We start from the raw sequence: 20,122 nt of genomic DNA, 5'->3' as shown, positions 1-20,122 counted from the left end.
AATGTTATTGATTCTATGTCCCACCATCCATTTGTACGGTTTTTGGATATGCCGAGATGCTGGAATTTTGTACTGCAGGAGTTACTTTTATGTGCCAGTAAACTGCTGACACAGGGCCAGTGGTATTTCAAGGTGCTCAAATACATCAGCCCCAAGTCGGCAGACTTACCGGTAAGTAAAAGAACTCGTGCAGAGCAAATTTTTTGGCACCTGAGCATCTCCGAAAACAGCAGCAGCAGCAGCAGCAGCAGCAGCAGCAGTTTGGACATCAAACAAGTAATTTATTTTTATCACTTTCATGTTGGTCAACATTTCCACAAAGATGGTAACTTCAACAGTCATGAAAACATGATTTTTACTGCAGCTGGCAACAATACATCAGTACATCATACACCAATAAATTTTGGTAACACCTAACTATAACTGATACCATCTTCATAGGCACATCTAACTACCTTGGATTCTGAGCTGTTGAATCTTCTCTTTCATTCATGCCTGATGTAGGGATAGAAATTCTGGGCCATATCTTTTGCATCCACATATTGCAGACGAATCCGAAGAGAATGGTTGTAAATATGACACCATAAAATCTACACTGAAAACTGATGGCCAACCTATGGGAAAAATAAAGTAATATCATTAGTATTTTTTATAAATACAAATGCAGACAATAAGCCTAAAATAAATTAAAAATTATGAAGCATATGATCACATAAGAAACAATACTCAAGTCATATACAGTATATAGATAAATATGTAGATACGAGGAACAATAAGGAACACAAAACAGGACAAACATAAAGGCAGGTCAGTGTGTGAAGAACGAGCAACTGAAAGAGGAGACAAGGACAAACATGGAAACACAAAACGACAAGGCCAATTTCCATATAATGCCATCAACAAATGGATAGGCTGTCCCCTCATCAACCCCAGTTCATCTACATCCATCTCTTCTCACCCCCTGATGAACTTTTTTCTGCTTCCCAGCTTCATCAGGACGGTGGGCATCGACACATATTGAGGAGCCATCTTCACATATCTTCAGTCTTGATGCAGGGAGTGTAGGATAAGAACAAAGCCACATAAATACAGGAAAAGGAAGAAACATAAACAAAGGTAAGCACAGGTGGTAAAAGGTTAGGAAAACAGGACAGACACAAAAGGATCAAGAGAAAAATATAAGTACTAGAAAGGAACAAAAGTGTCAATTCAAGTCATATATATACACACACAGACAGGAGCTGGGAAGCTGAAATGAACTCTTTGGGGGGCTGAGAAGAGATTGATGTAAAACTGAGATTGATGAGGTAGGTAAGGGTTATTCTGCCCGAAGGCAGGTCCGAACCTCCGCAGAGGTGTTCCCGAGCCGGAGTTTACGTGCGGTAGGGTGGCCAGTTCCTTTCCGCTCCTCCATTCCCTTACCCCCACCAAATAGCGCGTGGCAACCCATCCAACTCCTGACCACACCCAATGTTGCTTAACTTTGGAGATCTCACGGGATCCAGTGTTTCAACACGGCTACGGCCGTTGGCAAATTGATAAGAGGACAACCAATTTGTTGATAGCAATGCATGAAGATATCCCTGTCCCTTTGTGCTTTCACGTTTGTCCTTGTCACCTCTTTCTGTTGCCCCGTCTTCACTCACTGATCTACATTTACTTTGTGCTCCTTTTCTTGTTCCTCCTATCTACATATAAGACTTGAATTGACACTTGTTTGTTCCTTTCCAATATTTATAAGGAACAGTTCAGTTTCAAAACTGATAACCCGCATTTTTTGTGTGAAAATGAGTTAGCTGTAGAATCCAACATATTGGATCAATATCCTCATTATACGGAGAAAAAAAATTGGAAACAACTGTTCATTTGCCACCCTTAATTGTGTGCTGAAATACTGATTCCGTTACAAAACTGATTACTTACACCAGTTATTCGGTTACAAAATTGATCACTTACACCAGTTATTCAGTTTCAAAACTCATAATTTACAGTACATTACTGGTGTTTGGTTTCAAAAATGATCAGGTGCAACGTTGTAGCATTAAAAGATCGATATACAGAATCAGAACTTCTCATCATCGGAATACTTGTAGTGTAAATTTCTTTAGACGAGAATATTTTAGAGAAGCTGTTTGTAATTCTGACAAGTTTACATGTGAATTTTCACTCCACTGTCAACTGAAACCTTTTGTGGTTACAAGATGGAGGTGGATGCAGAAGTAGAAGTACCGGTACATCAATCTTCATCTAGTGTAAGACCTGCAGAACGTAGGAAGGGGAGAAAGAAATAATTAGACCCCAAAGAATGGACAGTAAATCAGAAGAGCAAATGAGGGGTAAGTCTTTTTTTTTTCTCTTTGTATTACAGTGATATCCAAATCTCAAATTTGCCTTGCGTATAAGACTAAATGCAATAATGACTATACAAATTAAATATTATGATAGTTCTATGGCTCTCGTGCGTTAATTTTTAAACTTTTAATGTATTTTATTTATTCCTTATTTCAGACACTCCTCAACGTTCCTTCCTAAACTTCCAATATGTGGCCATGGAAACAAGAATAGTTTTCAACTGCAAGAGTCTGACTATGCAAGATGTATGATGCTTTCTAATCAGGCATTTTATAATAACTTCATTTTGATGCAGACTAGAAATACAGTAAAGTACCAAAATGAATAATAACATATAACGACGGATATAAAAGTATACCCAAAAGTGTGAGCATCGCTTATTATGTTCCTAGATCCGGACAGGACACGATGAGATACAAGTAGATAAGATTGCCTTTGTAATGAGTCTTGGAATTTTGAAATTCAGGATACAAAAACTCGGCAAGGAATATGTTTTAACTGGTGCCACGCTGCAAAAAAAATGGGGAGGTGATCGTAAATCTAAAGTGTATGAATCTAGAAAGGTGAAAGTCAGAAGTCATACTGAATTTATCGTACCTCTCAAGTCACATTACTGTTGTACAGGCTCCAAATATCAAAATCCCCCTAGCAAGCTTTCTACTGTGAAACTATGGAAACTTTATAAGGAGTGTGTTGAAGATTATCTGAAATTTCGATATGATTACTATGGGTCAATATATTTTGTTTAGAATAAATTATCAGTTTTGGTTCACCATCAGATGACGGATGTTCCAAATGTCCTGAGTTGAAGGACAAAGTTGAAAAATGTGACAGTGAAAAAAAGACCTTAAAATTAGGAGTCCGTCAGAGGCATGCAAAATCCTTTTTTCACGTTACCTGAAAAGGAACCAGAGAACACAAATACATTTTCTTTCCACTGTCAAAAGAATATTGTACTACCTGAAATTCCAGATCGAAGTGCATACTACAGTCGGCAGTTCTACCTTTATAATTTTATCATACACCACGGTTCTTCGAAGTCCTCCCTGAACAAATCAAAAACACATATATTTATACACGGACTGAACTAGACAGCAGGAAAGGATCAAATGAGGTAACCTTGTTTATATATAATCATTTAAAGAATACAACTTTTCAGGCAAATGTAGAAACTGTGCCTATGTTTTTTCCAGATCAGTCCTTGTGACATGTGCTCTCCATTTCTGTGTAGGATGTCTGAACATTGCCTCCAAGGGCACATGCTAGTGATGGCAGACAACTTCAGTTAACATAGAAAAAGTTTTTTTGCTAGTGGTTTAATGTCGTACTAAAACATCAAAAGTTTTCAGCGACAGAAGGATAGGAAAGTGCTAGGACTGAGAAGGTAGTGGCTACGGCATTAAGGTACAGCCCCGGAATTTGCCTGGCAAGAAAATGGGAAACCACCTTCAGGGCTGCCAATGAACGGTAAAAACAGGATCAGTGAACACGAAGACAGGCTTCTCAAATCACGAGATATTTAACATGTTATTAAATTACAGTAAAACAAGGTGATAGTGCAAGAGTAGGATGACTGTACCAAAAACATTTTCCTAACTGAAGACATCCCAGTCACCCAACGTTTGTCCCAGTGCTTCCAAGACTTTGAGACACCAGATGACTACAGCCCAATTTTGAGGGGCAGCGAAGTGTTTTGGCAACCAAGGAAGAAATCTTGAATATGGTCCACAAATATCCCAGGTGGAGCATAAGGAACAGAGCATTTCAGAATGGTGTGTAACTCTATTGAACACTAAACACTTATGGAGCAGTTGTTGCTCCATACCACATACTGTGTGTGCAACACCTTCAAGCAACAGATTTTTCCTGTAGGTAACAATTCTATCAGTGGTTTGTGAGAAAACAGCAACCAGATTTTCTGACAGAATTTTTGCCACTGGACTAAATGGGTCTCATGTGGGATGGAATACCATATACCATGGAAGAGCGTATTTGGAGTGAACAAAATCCCCACATTGTTGTTCAGTGATATTCGTCAAACATGTGGGTAGGAATCTCGGGGACACAATCGCCAGCCCTTTGACACTTCCACCTCATTTGATAGACCAAGGTTATCTGCAATTTTTCACAGACACTTCGACAGAGGCTAAGCATAAGGTTCCTCTAGATAGACACAAAGATAAATGCTTCCTATGACAGTGCACCCCCTCACATACCATGGCCAATTGGCCGGTGAGAGTATCTGGACACAGCTATCCCAAGCCAATGGATGGGTCGATATGGACAAGTACACTGGCCAGCTCGAACTCCTGATTTAAATTCCTTGGATTGTTGTTTCAGGGGCCATAAGAGGAAATTCTTTAACAGACATGAAGTGCATGACCTTGAAAACCTTCAAAGGCATATATTTGATGCAGTAGTCCTGATAAGAAACGACACCAAGTATATGAACTTCTACAAAGAAGTTGGCTTTGTTGCACCAAGGCATGCATTCAAGCTAATGGTGGCCACACTGAACACCTTTTCTAAATTAAGGACCTGATGTGTACTGTGATTATGATGATTGTTGTTTAAAGGGGCCTAACATCGAAGGTCATCGGCCCTGTGTACTGTGAGTACTCTAGTTTTCATGCTAGAAATCTTCTTCTCTAATTCTCCGCAACAAATAATTACAACAATAATTATCCATTTAAATTAAGAACCTCAACATAAAATGTCTTATTGTACTTAAACAGTTATTTATTAAAATGATGTTGATCACTGGGATGAAGGTTTCGTAAACCACATGCAGAATTTCTGTAACCTATGTTCGTGTTCATTTATTCTGTCTGTACTACTTAATTTTCCACAATTTTTTTCCGTTGTTCTTTACGAGCGGATATGCACTTATCCAGAACATCAATAATAATAATAATAATAATAATAATAATAATAATAATAATAATAATAACAACCTATATTCAACTAATATCACCCACCCTAATAATAACAATGTTCTCGACCATCATAAAAATGTGTGGACCGTGCTGGAAACGGGCCCTGACCAGGTAATGACTATGAATGCAGTCCGGCCGTGGGTTCAGTACCACCTAGGCACCAAAGACGATAGCACGCCGGATCTCCTCAAGGATTTGATCCATATTAAAAATACTTATAGGAAAAGGTGGCAAAGATTTAGGGACCCAACTGACCATGCGGAATACCTGGACCAAGCCCGGGAAATAAAAAATCGATTGCTGGAAAGAAAGATTGAAAAATGGGAGGAACTTTGCCGTTTTCTCTCAGAAAACGAGTCAGATCGTGAATTTTGGTGGATTCTCTCAGAAAAGTAGTCAGATTGCGAATTTTGGTGGATTATATATAAAACATTAAGCATTCAATTATAAATTTCAGTATAATACCGAAGCGAAGCACGGGTATCTTGCTTGTGTACATATAATCGTGTATAGAATCTCTTACAACATACTGGGTTTTTTTCCTTTTTGTGTATGTCACACACTTTTCTAAATTTCCTTTTCTTTCAGAAACGATTACACCGTAGGAGACGTAATATATTTGGTATACTGGCATTGCTTACAAGTTTCTAAATATGCATTTAATTTGGCAAGCCCAAACTAGCAATATTTAATATTTTCCTTCATTTTGATTTAAAACTACAGTATATCATCTTATGTACTGAAATGTAAAACCAAATTATGTTGGCAATATGTTGATTCATAACTATGATTCATAACTAGGCCAGGAACTGTCAGAGTATTTCTACACTATTTCAGACAGAATAAAACTACGCTGTTTTCTACTTACCGGGTGGTATATTCAGTCATATCCATATGACCTTACTGTCTGGATAGTGATTGTTGTTTGTGTTTAGTTTTGAAAGGTTAACCTCAACTTGGTGCCGTTTATTTGCCCTTAACCTACTGGATCTACAGTACATCCTTCATAGATAAGTGCATACTGGAAGTGAACTGGCAAGTGTTGATCAATAACATGATGTTTATTTAATTATTTTTTTTGTTAAGTTGCAGACTGCCAAGAAAATGGCACAAATAATGTACGTGGCAGACAGACCACAACCACTGCCCGGAATGAGTGCAGGAAGAGTCTAGAATGGGTGGATTATAAAAAATGTTAAAAAGCAGCATTCGTACGTCACGTGATTATTTGAAGCATGCTATTGCCTAGAAATGAACGAGAGTAGATGATGTGAGCTACCACTGTTTGGAGCCACAGATATGATACAGACCGTTCGTTCACAGAAGAGTCTACTTATATGTGAATGACCAGCTCTCAAGGAGACAGCTAGCTCTTTCGAATGAGTCATTCAAAAAGAGTGTGTTCGTTCATGAACGAACTATCACTAGGAGAAGTGGCATCTTTCTTTGCAAACAAAGAAATTGTTGGGTGGCAAGACTTAGTTTTCATGTATTTTACATGAGAAGTCATTGCCTGTTTACCCATATTACTAAGTTTGAATTATTTACGGTACACTTTACAATATGCTGAACTTGCACGATTTGTCAATATGTCCAACCAACCACTCAATTCGGGAAACACCTTACTGTCTAGCGAAAGTTTATTAATTGTACACTGTTGTTAGCCATTGTGATGAGTTTCAAGCACGCATCCTAAAAATGAAATAAAAAAGAGTAACATAAAATGGTTGAAAGAAATTATACAAGGGCACAACAAAAACTGTAGAATTGTTGTACACTTCTTGTGAAACAAACAGCTGAAAAAAAAATGCTACAATAGCCTGGGTTACAGCAGACTAGACAACCCCTCAAATTCATCATAAGGGAAGATTTCCCCAACTTTCCAATTTTTAAAAAATCTATTTCCCTGACTTTCCAAAATGTGGACACTATGTGTTTCAAAGTTGCGATGAATCCGTTGATGACTTTCGGTGTTCTAAATGTTTTGATGGAATATCAACAATGGTACCAATGAAATAAGAAGTCTCCCATGGTGTGGATGAAGAAGATTTTGTATCTGCAGAAAAAGAATTTACATTCCTTAAATCAGTCAACCACAGAAGTTGATGTTAGAAAGAAACCACAGTCGGTGAAGTCGACTTGTAAACAGTTGCATGCATCAAGAATGTGCAGAGAAATTACTGAAGCTGTGGGTGACTGCACCAAAAACAAAAAAGTGGCAAAACTCTTTAAAGTACAAATTCCAACTTCAGAAGGAAATAAACCAAAAGAAGCTAGTACAACTTGCGTAGGTCTAACATCAATTCAGCTGTTGAATTGTGAGAATCATACAATGAAAAGGTGCAAATTATAACAATTATCCCAGTGTCCTTTTCCAAGGTACAAATTTTGCACCACATTCTATCCCAGACAAAATACATGGTGGACAGAACAAGAACTGTGAGGTATGCAATAGGAGTATTTGAAAAAAATGCAACCCTATTATGGTCATCCTGTGAATGAAGCACATTCAAATTACACAGTCATTTTAAAGATCGTTCTCACCAGAGTGCCAACAAAGAAGGATACTATCACTGTAACAGTTGAAGGAAAAAATGTGATGAAAGTGAAAAGATACATGACCCATATCATAAAAGAATAGCTACTGTGTATATATAGGCAGCTACATTCAGAATTCCACATTGGAAGATCAAAATTTTATGCATTAAGACCTAAGTGGGTAGTTTGACATCCATCTAGAGATGTCTACTTGTGTGTTTTTGTGCCAATTTTGAACTTTGCGTCATAACCCTGAAGCAGTTACATATTTTTTCTTTTATACAAGGAAGTCGGAAACAACGTGAACAGAGTATACAAGTGTTAGAGAGTTGGTCATACCGATGAGTAACTTGAAAAAATTACATTAACATCTTGCACCATTGTCATTTTATCAGCTGCTGAAGTTAGTCAATCAGATCGCTTTGCGGGTGAATTCAAACTGGCTTTCCAATGGATTGCTGATTATGATAGGTAGATCAATTTAATAATAAGCCTTTTGACAGGCAGATTAATTTAATGACAGTTTTGATAGCCTCGGAGAATTAAAAACAAACAACTGAATCTAGATAAGTTGCCCAACCTCCATATACAAACTTTCTCAATGACTAGTAATGGCTTTGAACCCAAAGTAGTGTTAGCAAATAGATTACAGAGACATCTAGTCCTTAAAGGAAAAACTATTACAATTTCACATACTTCCCAGTTTTTATCAGAGATGGATGCACAGTAGGAGAAGGCGCCAATATGAATTACCAGGGAAGCCTTACTCACGGTACAAACCTCCCCCTCATAAAGTTTATGATTCAGTTAACAGCCTTGAAATATAAAGAAACTCAAAAACCAACTTGTAATGAGGAAATAAAAAAATTAGTAATCTTGAGAACACCTTGCATAATTGCTCTTCAGCACGGGGGGTAGTTTTTGGCTTGACGTAGAAATGATGTGTAGATAACCACACCAGAGGTGTCCAGGTCCGGGCAGCAGTGCCCTGGGTTAATGGCAAGCACGGCTGTGGCAGCCAAGGTGCGGGGTTGATGTTCGAACCACCCAAATACCTTACCCAGTACAGTGAGAACTGAAGCAGTAGCAAAAAGGGGTCAACACCAAGGACTATGACCGTATGCAGCAAGTGAGTGGTTGAGCTGAGGCTGAGCCCCAGCTAAGTGATAGAACTGGGTGAGCAATATGTTGAAGTCGAAACTGGAGCAGACGGGCCCTGTCTTGTCCCACGTATCTCCAAGTAAGGTTTCATCTCCATCCCAGGCACTGATGTGGGAACTGTAGTATCACACGAGGCCAGCAAGAAATGTCTTTCCAAAAATTTTCAGAAGTTCGGCATGTCTGCTCGAAAGGGAGGAGAGGCTTTACTGAGTGCAAATTTTCATTTAGGAGGCAGGGGCAGCTATAGCAGAATAAACAAAGCTAACAGGAAGAGTTTTACAACATAAACAAAAAATGTTAACGATCTAAAAACTACTTTAAAATTTGAGTGCACCCTAACAATTTACAAATCAGAAGATTTACAAAAATAAGGGAATATTGTACAAAATTAGAATGCAAAAGGGACTCTACTAGTCTTCAGAAACTGTAAGTATAACATGAGAACAGACACATTTAACGTACTAATATTTAAAACTAGACTTATAAGCTAAAAGAAGAAAAGAAAGAAAATCCAAGAATTGGTTTGCAAGGCCACAGAAAACAAGTTCATTAACCAGGCTTAACTTGGGACAAGCGTACTGTTGAAACTCGTTGAGTCTCAGGGTTGCTAACTAGCAGTTACCAGAGTGAGAAAATCTACATGAAATCTTGGAAGCAAGCATGCCAGATGATACAAAGTTTCTCACCATTACCCGATCTCTGACTTTCAAGATGGTGGGTCGGTATCCACGAACGTACCTCATTTTCACTCTCTTACAAGAGGTCTTAAGGTTATCTCTAGCCTTTTTCTAAAGATCACAGATATTATCTGGATCTATGGTCTCAGGCAAATGCTCGTTAATAGACCACGAGTTGGACAATGGGGAGTTCGGGATGAATTTGAACATCAATGACAGAGGGGAGAAATTACAAGACTCGTGCATGGCAATGTTAAATGCAAATGCCAATCAGTGTAATGAGGTGTCCCACAAGAATAGTCTTCATGGTGGAAAGCAATAAGTGCCAATCGAAGATTGCGATTAACGCGCTCTGCCAGGGAGGGCTGGGGGTAATACGCTGATGTCACATGAGAAATAGATAGATCAAAACAAAATTTACAAAAAATTTTGAAGTAAAAGCTTTAGCATTATCGGAAACAAGATACTGGAAAGGTCAAATTGAAGTGAAGATCGAATTTAGACAAGAAATAGTGCTTTGAGCAGTGGCAAGCCTAGTTGGGAATAACCAAGAAAAACGGGTGAACCCGTCCACACATGCAAGTACGAATTTAATCCCATCATTCCCTTTGCATTGGGGAAATGGTCCCATGTATTCAATGTACAGCTGCTCCATAGGCCCAGAGGCTTGATGAGAAGATAAAGAGGCCAACCTTGGTATTCAACGAGGGCTTGCTCACCAAGCAAGTTTTACATGCTTTAACAAGTTCCTGAATATCACCATCCAAAGACTTCCAGATGAAAAATTCCCTAATCTTTTCTTTGGTCTTGAAAACACTGAGATGCCCGCCAAAATGGGTTTCATGATAGTACTTAAAGTTTATAGGCACTAATACAGATGGAATAACAATTTTCATTCTCTGGTCATGGCGAGAGGGACAACACAAAACACTGTGTCTCAGAACATAAGGGACAATATGTTCCCTGCAAGAAAGGTTTTCGATAATAGGCCCGAGCACAGGATCCTCACGTTGATACTCATTAATACCATGATACAAAAGGGGAGCATCAGGAAGGATAGCATTAACAACCAAATTTACAGAAAATGAAGGATGGGGAATTTCCACAGGATCAGAATTATTAGGGAGAAAAACCAGAAAACATTCTACTTGAGCTGTCAGTGATCATATTCTCTAGACCACGAATGTGTAGTACATTGAAAAGCTGAAATTCGAATAGCCCAATGAGTAAGTAGTCCAGTACAGCGAGGTTTAGCAAGAACCTGACTCAAAGGCTTGTTGTCAGTCTCTAGCTCGAATCTGATATATATCTAAATACATGCGGAATCTTTCTAGGGCAAAATGAACTGCAAGACCCTCTAACTCACACACAGAATATTTTGCCTCTTGAGGTGACAGAGTCCAAGACACATACGCAATAGGTCGCCTATCGAGTTCACAGTCTTGTAAAAGAACAATTGTGACGGCAGATGAAGAAGCGTCGGTTTGGACAATAAACCTAGAAAAATCCGGTATTGCCGAGACTGGCGCATGACAGAGTGAAAACTAAAGGTCTTCAAAGGCAGACTGTTGGGAACGGCCTCACTCAAACTTAGCATCTTTCCTATGGAGTTCCTATGGTTGTTGGCAAAATTTGGGATGAATTTTCTAAAGAAATTAATCATTCAAATGAATTTAGCTACGCCTTTGACATCCTTACATGGCTTGAAATCATGAATCTCCTGAGTCCTAGACTAGATTTATGGTCGGACCTGCCTTCCTAAAGTGCTTAAGGACTTCCTCTAGAAAAACGAGGTGTTCTTTGAAAATTTCAGAGTATACGACGACACCATCTAAATAATGATAGACGGAGTCGAATATGATGTCAGAGAAGACTATTTAGGAGTCTAGTGAGTACAACCACTCCAGACGAGTTCCCAAAAGGCATGCGGTTATATTCATAGAGATTCCAGTCTGTTGCGAAGGCTGTAAGTTGCTTAGATTCTTTAGCAAGTGGTATCTGATTATAAGCTTAAAATTTAGCCTTACGGAGCCAAGAAAAACAAGAATGCAAGTCAGGGAGAGGAACTGATTGGAGTACAACCATCCTCCTTAACACGCTATAATACACGACCGGGCGAAAACCACCCTATGGTTAAGGCGCTAGGAAAATAGACCAACGTACATGGACAGATTATACCAACACTCAACATTTTATTAATAATCTCCCTTTTAGCCTTCATTTTAGGGGTGACAACCTATATGGGGGAAATCTAACAGGGACCGAATCTGTAACCTCAATTTTATACTTGATGTCAGTCACACCTAGCTTTTCTGAGAAAACATCAGAAAATGACTGACATAATGCACAAATACAGATACCGATCCTCAGGCAAATGACTAAGTTCTAACATCATATCACACTGAGGGGACGAAACAACAGAACATGATGCAGAACTACATAATAAACGAGGAAATAACATATGACTGGCAAATTTGAATGTACACGATTGCCTCTGAATATCCAGAACAAGACCTTAATGGAACATGATATCTGCGCCCAGATTAATGGGGCATGAGGGATTTTCGGCTATGTAGAATTTGAACTTCCAAGTAAATTTTGCAAAGCGAATCTTTCCAAAAAATAAACATAAAATTTCTGGATGAGTTAGCCAAAACACTTTTTTTTTTTTGCAAGTTGTTTTACCTCGCACTGACATAGATAGGTCTTAAGGCGACGATGGGACAGGAAGATGCTAGGAGTGGGAAGGAAGCGTCCGTGGCCTTAATTAAGGTAGAGACCCAGCATTTGCCTGGTGTGAAAATGGGAAACCACGGAAAACCATCTTCAGGGCTGCCGACAGTGGGATTTGAACCCACTATCTCCCGTTACTGGATACTGGCCGCACTTAAGCGACTGCAACTATCGAGCTCGGTAAAACACATTTTAAAGAAGAAGGAACATACTTGGAAAATTTACAAGCAGACATTAATTTAGAATAAAAGTCCTCACAAATGATAGACACTACACTGCCAGAATCTAATAGGGTTCCCTATTGATTTCAATTTTAAGAAATAGCATAAATCCCAAAGTATTGGCGGCTATTTTCAAGCACTCACAGGGGCACTCAACTCCAAAATTATGAGACATATCTACATCAACATATGAAGCAAAAATATTAGATTTACACTCGGCTGGGCCAGAAGAAGACGACTCCATCTGGCAACCTAGTCATATATCGGTATTGTTGGAGTTTGAACCTGAATTACAAGAAGAAGCAGATTGAAAGGTGTTACAATTTTTTACTAAATGGTGAAATGAACCACGTTTAAAGCAGCCTGATGAGGCAGAAGATCCAGTATTAGAGATTTTAGAGAGTAACAAAGGACACCCAATCCTCAAATGGTCCACAGACCCACAAGCATAACACTTGCAAGGGATGACAGTTCTAGGAGGTGGGGGGCGAGATATACAAGAAGGTGATGGTTCGCACGCAATTCTGAGGGAATCGGCATATTTAACTCCCTCCACAGAAACAAACATTGCCTCAAGTTTGCTAAATGTTAGTGGCCGGGAAGCAAAACAAAGATATGAGCGATAAGAAGGTGAAATGACTTCTATTATGGTCTGAACCATCTGTCCCTCAGAATAGAGAACTGCAAAAACATTAGCATAAAACTGTATATCCTGAATGAAGTCAGTCAGATTCTCATCTAACCACTGGGCCTTAAATAATATTTCTGAACCAGAGAAGACAGAGCTCTTGAAGAAATAAAATTTGCTAGAAGTTGGGCGTGAAATGTTTCAATAGATTTCTAGTCAGAGATGGTGTTTACAATTTTGTCTGACAGAACACCAACAGCATATGGATATATAATATGCAATATCTGGGAGTGAGATAGGGTAAAAACAATAGCATGATCTTGAAACTCAACTAAAAAGCACAAAAAGGAAATAATTTCATTGGTAGAGTAGACAGAAAACCTCGAAAGACCCTTCAAAAATATAGCAAGTGGGTGTGGCAGATTACCAAAACACAGAGAAAATACCAGTGTGACAGGCAGAGAATTAGGTGGTTCAAAAGACACATGATTAATGAAAAATGGGGAAAGTCCTTGATATCTGCCCGTGGCACTAGCTTGCTGTTCAGATGGGGCAGAAGCTTGTTGTTGTTGTTCCATAGATAGAACACTATCAGAGGACTTGCTATGCTACTCTTCAACACTAGGCACTAATGGGGCTACATAATCGCTCTTTCCACTAACAAATCCAGTTAACCACTGATTCACCTTATGACAAGGTAGAGAGGTATCTGAGAAGTTAAAAAACTGGACAAAAATGAAATCTCATAATTTGAAATGTTGAGGAGCAAGATACACAAAGTGTCAACCAGAGTAGTGGACAACACTCACAGTGCCACAAGCCCGTCAGCATTGACACAGAATACTACGTGCTGAATCTTGGAAAAAATGAGGAAGAATGAGGACAGTATGACATACTCCAAAGCAAAAAGAACATGTAAGAATATTACTGTTGAAGAAACAAAAAAGAGGTGGGAATGGTTTGCTCATCAAATAAGAGATAGTGTAAATAGAGAAAAAGGGAACTTAAGTACCATAATTGTACAAAACAGGAAGAATGATAATATTAACATGATTTTTACAAAGGACTGAGATGGAATAATATTGACAATACCAGTAAGTATGCATCCCAGGATATAGTCTCAGCTGTAGGTTAAAAATTAGGTCTAATTGCTGCAGGTTGTTGAAATTTCTGGCTATTGCCAAACCTTCAGAATTTAATTGGTTGTATTTCTTCGATATTTATAAATCTTTCTCCACAGTAGAACTTTTCTTGAACAGTGGTCAAGTTTGAATCATCACAGTTACTTGTTCTTGATGCAGTAGACTGTCATCCAATCCTGCTTCTGCGCTACCATCAGAGCAATGCAATCAATTTTACAAGTTTTTTTAACTGTTAAACTGTATTAAATTATGGTATATCATTCAAAGTAATGACGAAATTCGAGGAGTTGAAGAAATTCATGATACATTGCTAGACATAAAACTGAAGCACCCAGACAGGGAGGAGAAAACAAAATGACACTTCATGTGTTACGAGGGTCTGTGGTGTTATTTCAGTGATTACAAAATCAAGTCAAATTTACAAAGAACTTAGTAGTACGAGCCCACTTAACAGTATGATGTTGCACCCCCTCTAGTCAGGATTCATACACTGATTCGGTTGGGAAGGGTGTCATTAAGCCATTGGATCCTATCCTGAGGCAAGCTGGCCCACAACTCTTGTAAATGGTCCTTGATATCCTGGATACTGGTAATGGGGCGGAGTTGATATCCGAGCTGGTTTCATATGTTCCATAGGGGACAGATCCGAGGATGTTGCTGGCCACGGGGTTACCTCAACATCACGCAGACAGTTCATAGAGACATGTGACGTGTGTGGATGAGCAATGTCCTCTTGAAAAATGGCACTATGATGCTGTCGCATTAGAGGTAATGATATGAAATGTCGTGTGGTCTCCGGAGAGGCCTGGTGCAGGTCTTTTGATCTGATTCCTGTAGGCGACCTGCGCGTCGTTGATGAGGATGAAATGATGAATACAACACATACACCCAGTCCCTGCGCCAGTGAAATTAACCAATTATGGTTAAAATTCCCGACCCTGCCGGGAATCGAACCTGGGTCCCCCGTGACCATTTAGCCATGGAGCCGAATGCATGAGAGGTAACACATAAAGACATAGGATGTCCATAACATACCGGTGTGCTATCCTAGTTACCTTAATCAATACCAGCCATGACCTGAAGTAACACCTGATGGCACCCCACTACATTACGCTAGGAGTAACACCGCTGTACCTCTCCAAAACATTGGAAGAATGGGGCCTCTCCCCATACTCTCAGACGATGGTTACCTGAGGTAGCGCAAAGCCGCGATTCATCGCTGAACACAATGCGATGCCCTTCATCAGCAGTCCATATTTTCCAAACACGGCACCACTCTAACCGCAGCCATTTGTGTTATGGTGTTAACGGCAGCCTACGTATGGGGCGGTAATTCCCTAGTCCGGCTGCTGCTGGTCTCTGACCAATGGTGCAATGTGGCAGGGAGTCCATTACTTGTTTTTGGCTGGCAGGTGCATATGTGAATATGTTATGGTGTACTTGGTACACAATATGGCAATCCTCCCTTGTGGTGGTCAGACGTGGTCGACCGGAGCCTTGACTATAAGTTTGCCTGCACTAATATTCTCATACAGTCCAACATCAGAGGCACTGTCACATCCAAATGCCCAACAAATCTGGATATTGCACAATTTGACTAGCTGGCCAAATGGAGACACACTATGAGGCCCCTCTGATAATTGCCGTCTCACGTGGGTACGCGGCATTTTCATGTCCTTCAAAGTGATCACTCAACATCTGACACTGTTCACAACTCATATACAGAAGGTTAGGCATATACATGCAGATATTTTGCTAGTCGGTAAAGAAAAGTACATCTCACAACACATGGTATGTGCATTTTACCTTGTCCGATTAGTTTCCCTATGAACAAGCCAAATATTTCTTGACCTAATGTGTTTTGAATTGCCATAATAGGAAACGCCAATTATGTCATATTGTCCTTGTGTCATTGAGTCACGTGCTCAACTAGAGTAGCAGGGTATAGGGGTTGTCTAACCTGTTTGCTATCGTGGGCCAACTCATGTTGCTTTGCTCTACCCCTAGTCGCTGGGGAAGAGGGGTGGTAGCGTACGTGCAAGACAAGGTCTTGCTGTACTCGTAAACCGGTCTTGCTTTCGTAATAATAATATTAGGTTTTATGTCCCACTAATTACTTCTATGGTTTTCGGAGACACCGAGATGCCAGAATTCTGTCCCACACGAGTTCTTTTACATGCTACTAAATCTACCGATGCAAGGCTGACGTATTTGAACACCTTAAAATATTACCAGACTGAACTTGCCAAGTTGCTATCAGAAGGCTAGCGCTTTACCGTACAGCTAATCAACCTGGCATTAGAGCATCCGTTTCACCATATTTAGGACATTATACACCTGTTGAGATCCACAGTTATAAACGTTGATAAGCTTTCTCTAGGTAGAGCATTAATTACGAGTAGTCAATTCTTCTGATCATTATTACATATGACTTTGCTCCATTGATTCATTCCATAACGTATTCTTGTTTCTATTTTAAATGTACTATGTTTCAACCTCAAGACAATGTTAACTCTACATAGGCTATACCAATACGATCTGACGCAGCTGTTATGCAAGCAATCCAAGTGACGTTACACTCAGTGGTGGTGCGTGAATGCGGCACTGGATGTAGGGTCCACGCTACCTGCCCCACTGTCATTTGCTGACAAGTTATGCTGCCTGTCCCGCAGTCGTGGGACAGTTGTAGTAGAGGTAACAACATCACTGTAGCCAATTGATTACATAATGGAAACATTTACATGTGCTGATTTACCTGATGTCCTCCTAGTTTACAGAGCAGCTGGAGAAACTGCGCATGCAGCGAGGAAGCTGTATAGACAATGATTTCCAAACCGCCGTATTTCCAATAGCCGAACATTCGTCACCTTGTACCGAAGGCTCCGGGACTGAAGCTCACTTCATCCTCGGATCGAGTGTTCTGCGCGACCCTCGGAGCTTCAGCGGAAAGAAGGAATTTTTTAAAAACTTTTTAAAGAGAGACTGTGAGCATAAGGAGCTTGGCAAAACAAGTAGGTACATCTAACTAGACTGTTCATCGTACATTGCGTGAACAGCTATTGTACCTACAGTACTACCACAGAGTTCAGCATCTCACCGAGCAAGTAGCCACATGTTTGGGTCACGTAGCTATCAACTTGCATTCGGAAGATAGTGGACTCGAACCCCAATGTCAGCAGCCCTGAAGATTGTTTTCTGTGGTTTCCCATTTTCACACTAGGCAAATGCTGGACATGTACCTTAATTAAGGCCATGGTTGCTTCTTTCCCATTCCTAGTCCTTTCCTAACCCAGCAATGCAGTAAGAACGTTGTTGAATGAGAATCAGGTACCTAGAATTACAGTAGAGTTGTTAGCTCCACGTAGTTGCGTAATAAGGTCAAAAGGCGCTTGAAGCATCAGTGTCTAGAAGTGTTGTGTCTCTTTCACAGAATAATCTTTGTAGTAGATTGTAGTCATGAGCTGTCTTGCACAGATTCAACAGATAGGGTGTTCAATAAAGCCTTAGATATGGGAGAATTCGCAATGTGACGAGTGTTGAAGAGCCTAGTGTTGAAAGAGAGGTGACTAGCCTTGTTGGTTGTTTGAGACAACCTGGCAGACGTTATACTGCTACTGCGCCTTTTGACCTTATTATGCAACTACTTAGAGCTAACAACTCTACTGTAATTCTACGTACTGGTTCTCATTCAACAACGTTCGAAGATTTATTTTTCGTTATTTTAATTAATCAACGCTTCATTAATATCAACAAATTTGTACAATCCAATTGTATGTTAGATCATTATGACTATGTCTCATTCTACAAATAATCAACTTGTACTATTTTTAGACAAACACTAATACCCATTTCCTGTACATATAACACTAAGACAAGTTTTTTAAATTGAATTTTAGTTACATTTAAGCATCGCTTTCTCCACAGATTAGATTTTTATGACTATTTTATCTTGTATAAATGCATGTAATGTACTTTAATGAGGAACCCAGTTCAGGGCCCTGACTTAGCTTTAGATCAAGTGTGGGTGAAGATGCTTACAAAGCTTAAGCGAAACATGTCCCATTTTAACATCTATGTAATATTTATATCTTAAACTTAAAGACTGTAAAGTATTGGAATGGTGGTTTTTAATAAATTTGTTTGAAACTTTTTTACATCTCCATTAACCAAGATCCATGACCAAGGGCTCTGAAGATCTTGAAACAGAAACAAAATGCTAACAATTTATCGTGGACAGGCTGCCCGTAAATAAACAAAACTGGTTTGGGAAGAATGTTACGTAACACATCATGAACCAGTAGCACCACCTTTCAGCTGTTTTCTTGGACAGGATGCCCAAACACATGAACAAAACCAGTTTGGCAAGAATGGAGCATAACTTGTCATGATCCAGTGCCACCAGCCTTCAGTTATTGTGGACAGGCTGCCCATATATATATATATATAAACAAAGCAATGCTATCCAGCCATATCAAGGAGGCGTATTAACTACTCTAAAAACATCATATCCCTTTGCTCACGAACGTAACTTCTGACAATTACAAAAGAGATATATATATTGGTTCGACACATCATTCTCGATTGCTACAAGAAATATCTGCACTCATACTCTTAACACCTTGTACAACCTACCAGGCCTGGTAAGAACACTAAACACAAACACTATGCACTCTGGTGACTGTTCTGCCTGTCACAGAGAAGTGCAACTCTAATCATTTACTTACCCGCCGATGGTGTGTACGTGTATATCTCCTGGGTGTTTCAATTTTTTTTTTTTTGCTAGTGGCTTTACGTCGCACCGACATAGATAGGTTTTATAGTGACGACGGGATAGGAAAGGCCTAGGAGTTGGAAGGAAGCAGCCATGGCCTTAATTAAGGTACAGCCCCAGCATTTGCCTGGTGTTAAAATGGGAATCCACAGAAAACCATCTTCAGGACTGCCGACAGTGTGATTCGTACCCACTATCTCCCGGATGCAAGCTCACAGCCGTGTTCCCCTAACCGCACAGCCAACTCACCCGGTCAAGTTTTAAATTTTTTTTTTTTTGTCAGGCTGTGTATTTACATGTATTTCTTGAACCAGCCATCAGCTACTTATCATACAACATCTCATGTAGAAGAGTTGTAGGACTTTTCATTGGAGCAAAAGGAACCATATCAAAATTCTTAGTTGAGTTCTTCAAGTGTGTGGGCATTCCCAAGAATCTGTACTGTGATCTATTCGTCCTCGCCATTAAAGGCTCCACCAAAATTGTTCTAAATCACCTCTACAGTACAGCATATGAGAAGGATTAACTCCAAAAAACTCTGCATGATTAGACATACATTCAATATTCAAGTGTTATGGGATACTTTGTCAGATTTAGGCGGCCTATCATTGTAGTAAGTACAAATAAAAAAATAATTATATTAAATATAAGGAAAATAATCTGAGCATGCAATCATGGAAAATAATCTAAGGACAAAATCAATAGTGAGGGGGAAATAACAGTTAAATGGTAATAAAAGAGCACATTAGGAATGAGAATAGCCTGGGCGGAAATACCAAAGATGATCTGCAATTAACAGAGGCCACTCAGGGATGGACATCTGAAATGTTCAGCAGTCAGGTTCCTTTTCTCAGATGTAAATAGGAAAATTCTGATAAAGATCTGGGAAAGGAACTCCAAATTATCCAAGATGCCCCAGGGTATTATGACAGAAGATGACAGGGTCTTCTTCAGATTGGCTAT

At 39.5% G+C, this 20,122-nt stretch overlaps 1 protein-coding gene across 1 annotated transcript in view; it reads right to left on the bottom strand.

The window, feature by feature from the left end:
* LOC136864637 (reticulophagy regulator 3) overlaps positions 1-20,122 on the bottom strand; it is a 283,122-nt gene that overhangs the window by 206,871 nt on the left and 56,129 nt on the right. Inside the window, exon 2 of the mRNA XM_068226366.1 lies at positions 456-614. Coding sequence (XP_068082467.1) covers positions 456-614 — 159 coding nt within the window. The remainder of the gene's footprint in view (positions 1-455; positions 615-20,122) is intronic.

This window comes from Anabrus simplex, chromosome 2 (assembly GCF_040414725.1).
Source record: "Anabrus simplex isolate iqAnaSimp1 chromosome 2, ASM4041472v1, whole genome shotgun sequence".
Lineage (NCBI taxonomy): Eukaryota > Metazoa > Arthropoda > Insecta > Orthoptera > Tettigoniidae > Anabrus > Anabrus simplex.
Note: the sequence above shows the minus strand (reverse complement) of the source record. Positions and strands in the feature narration are given on the sequence as shown.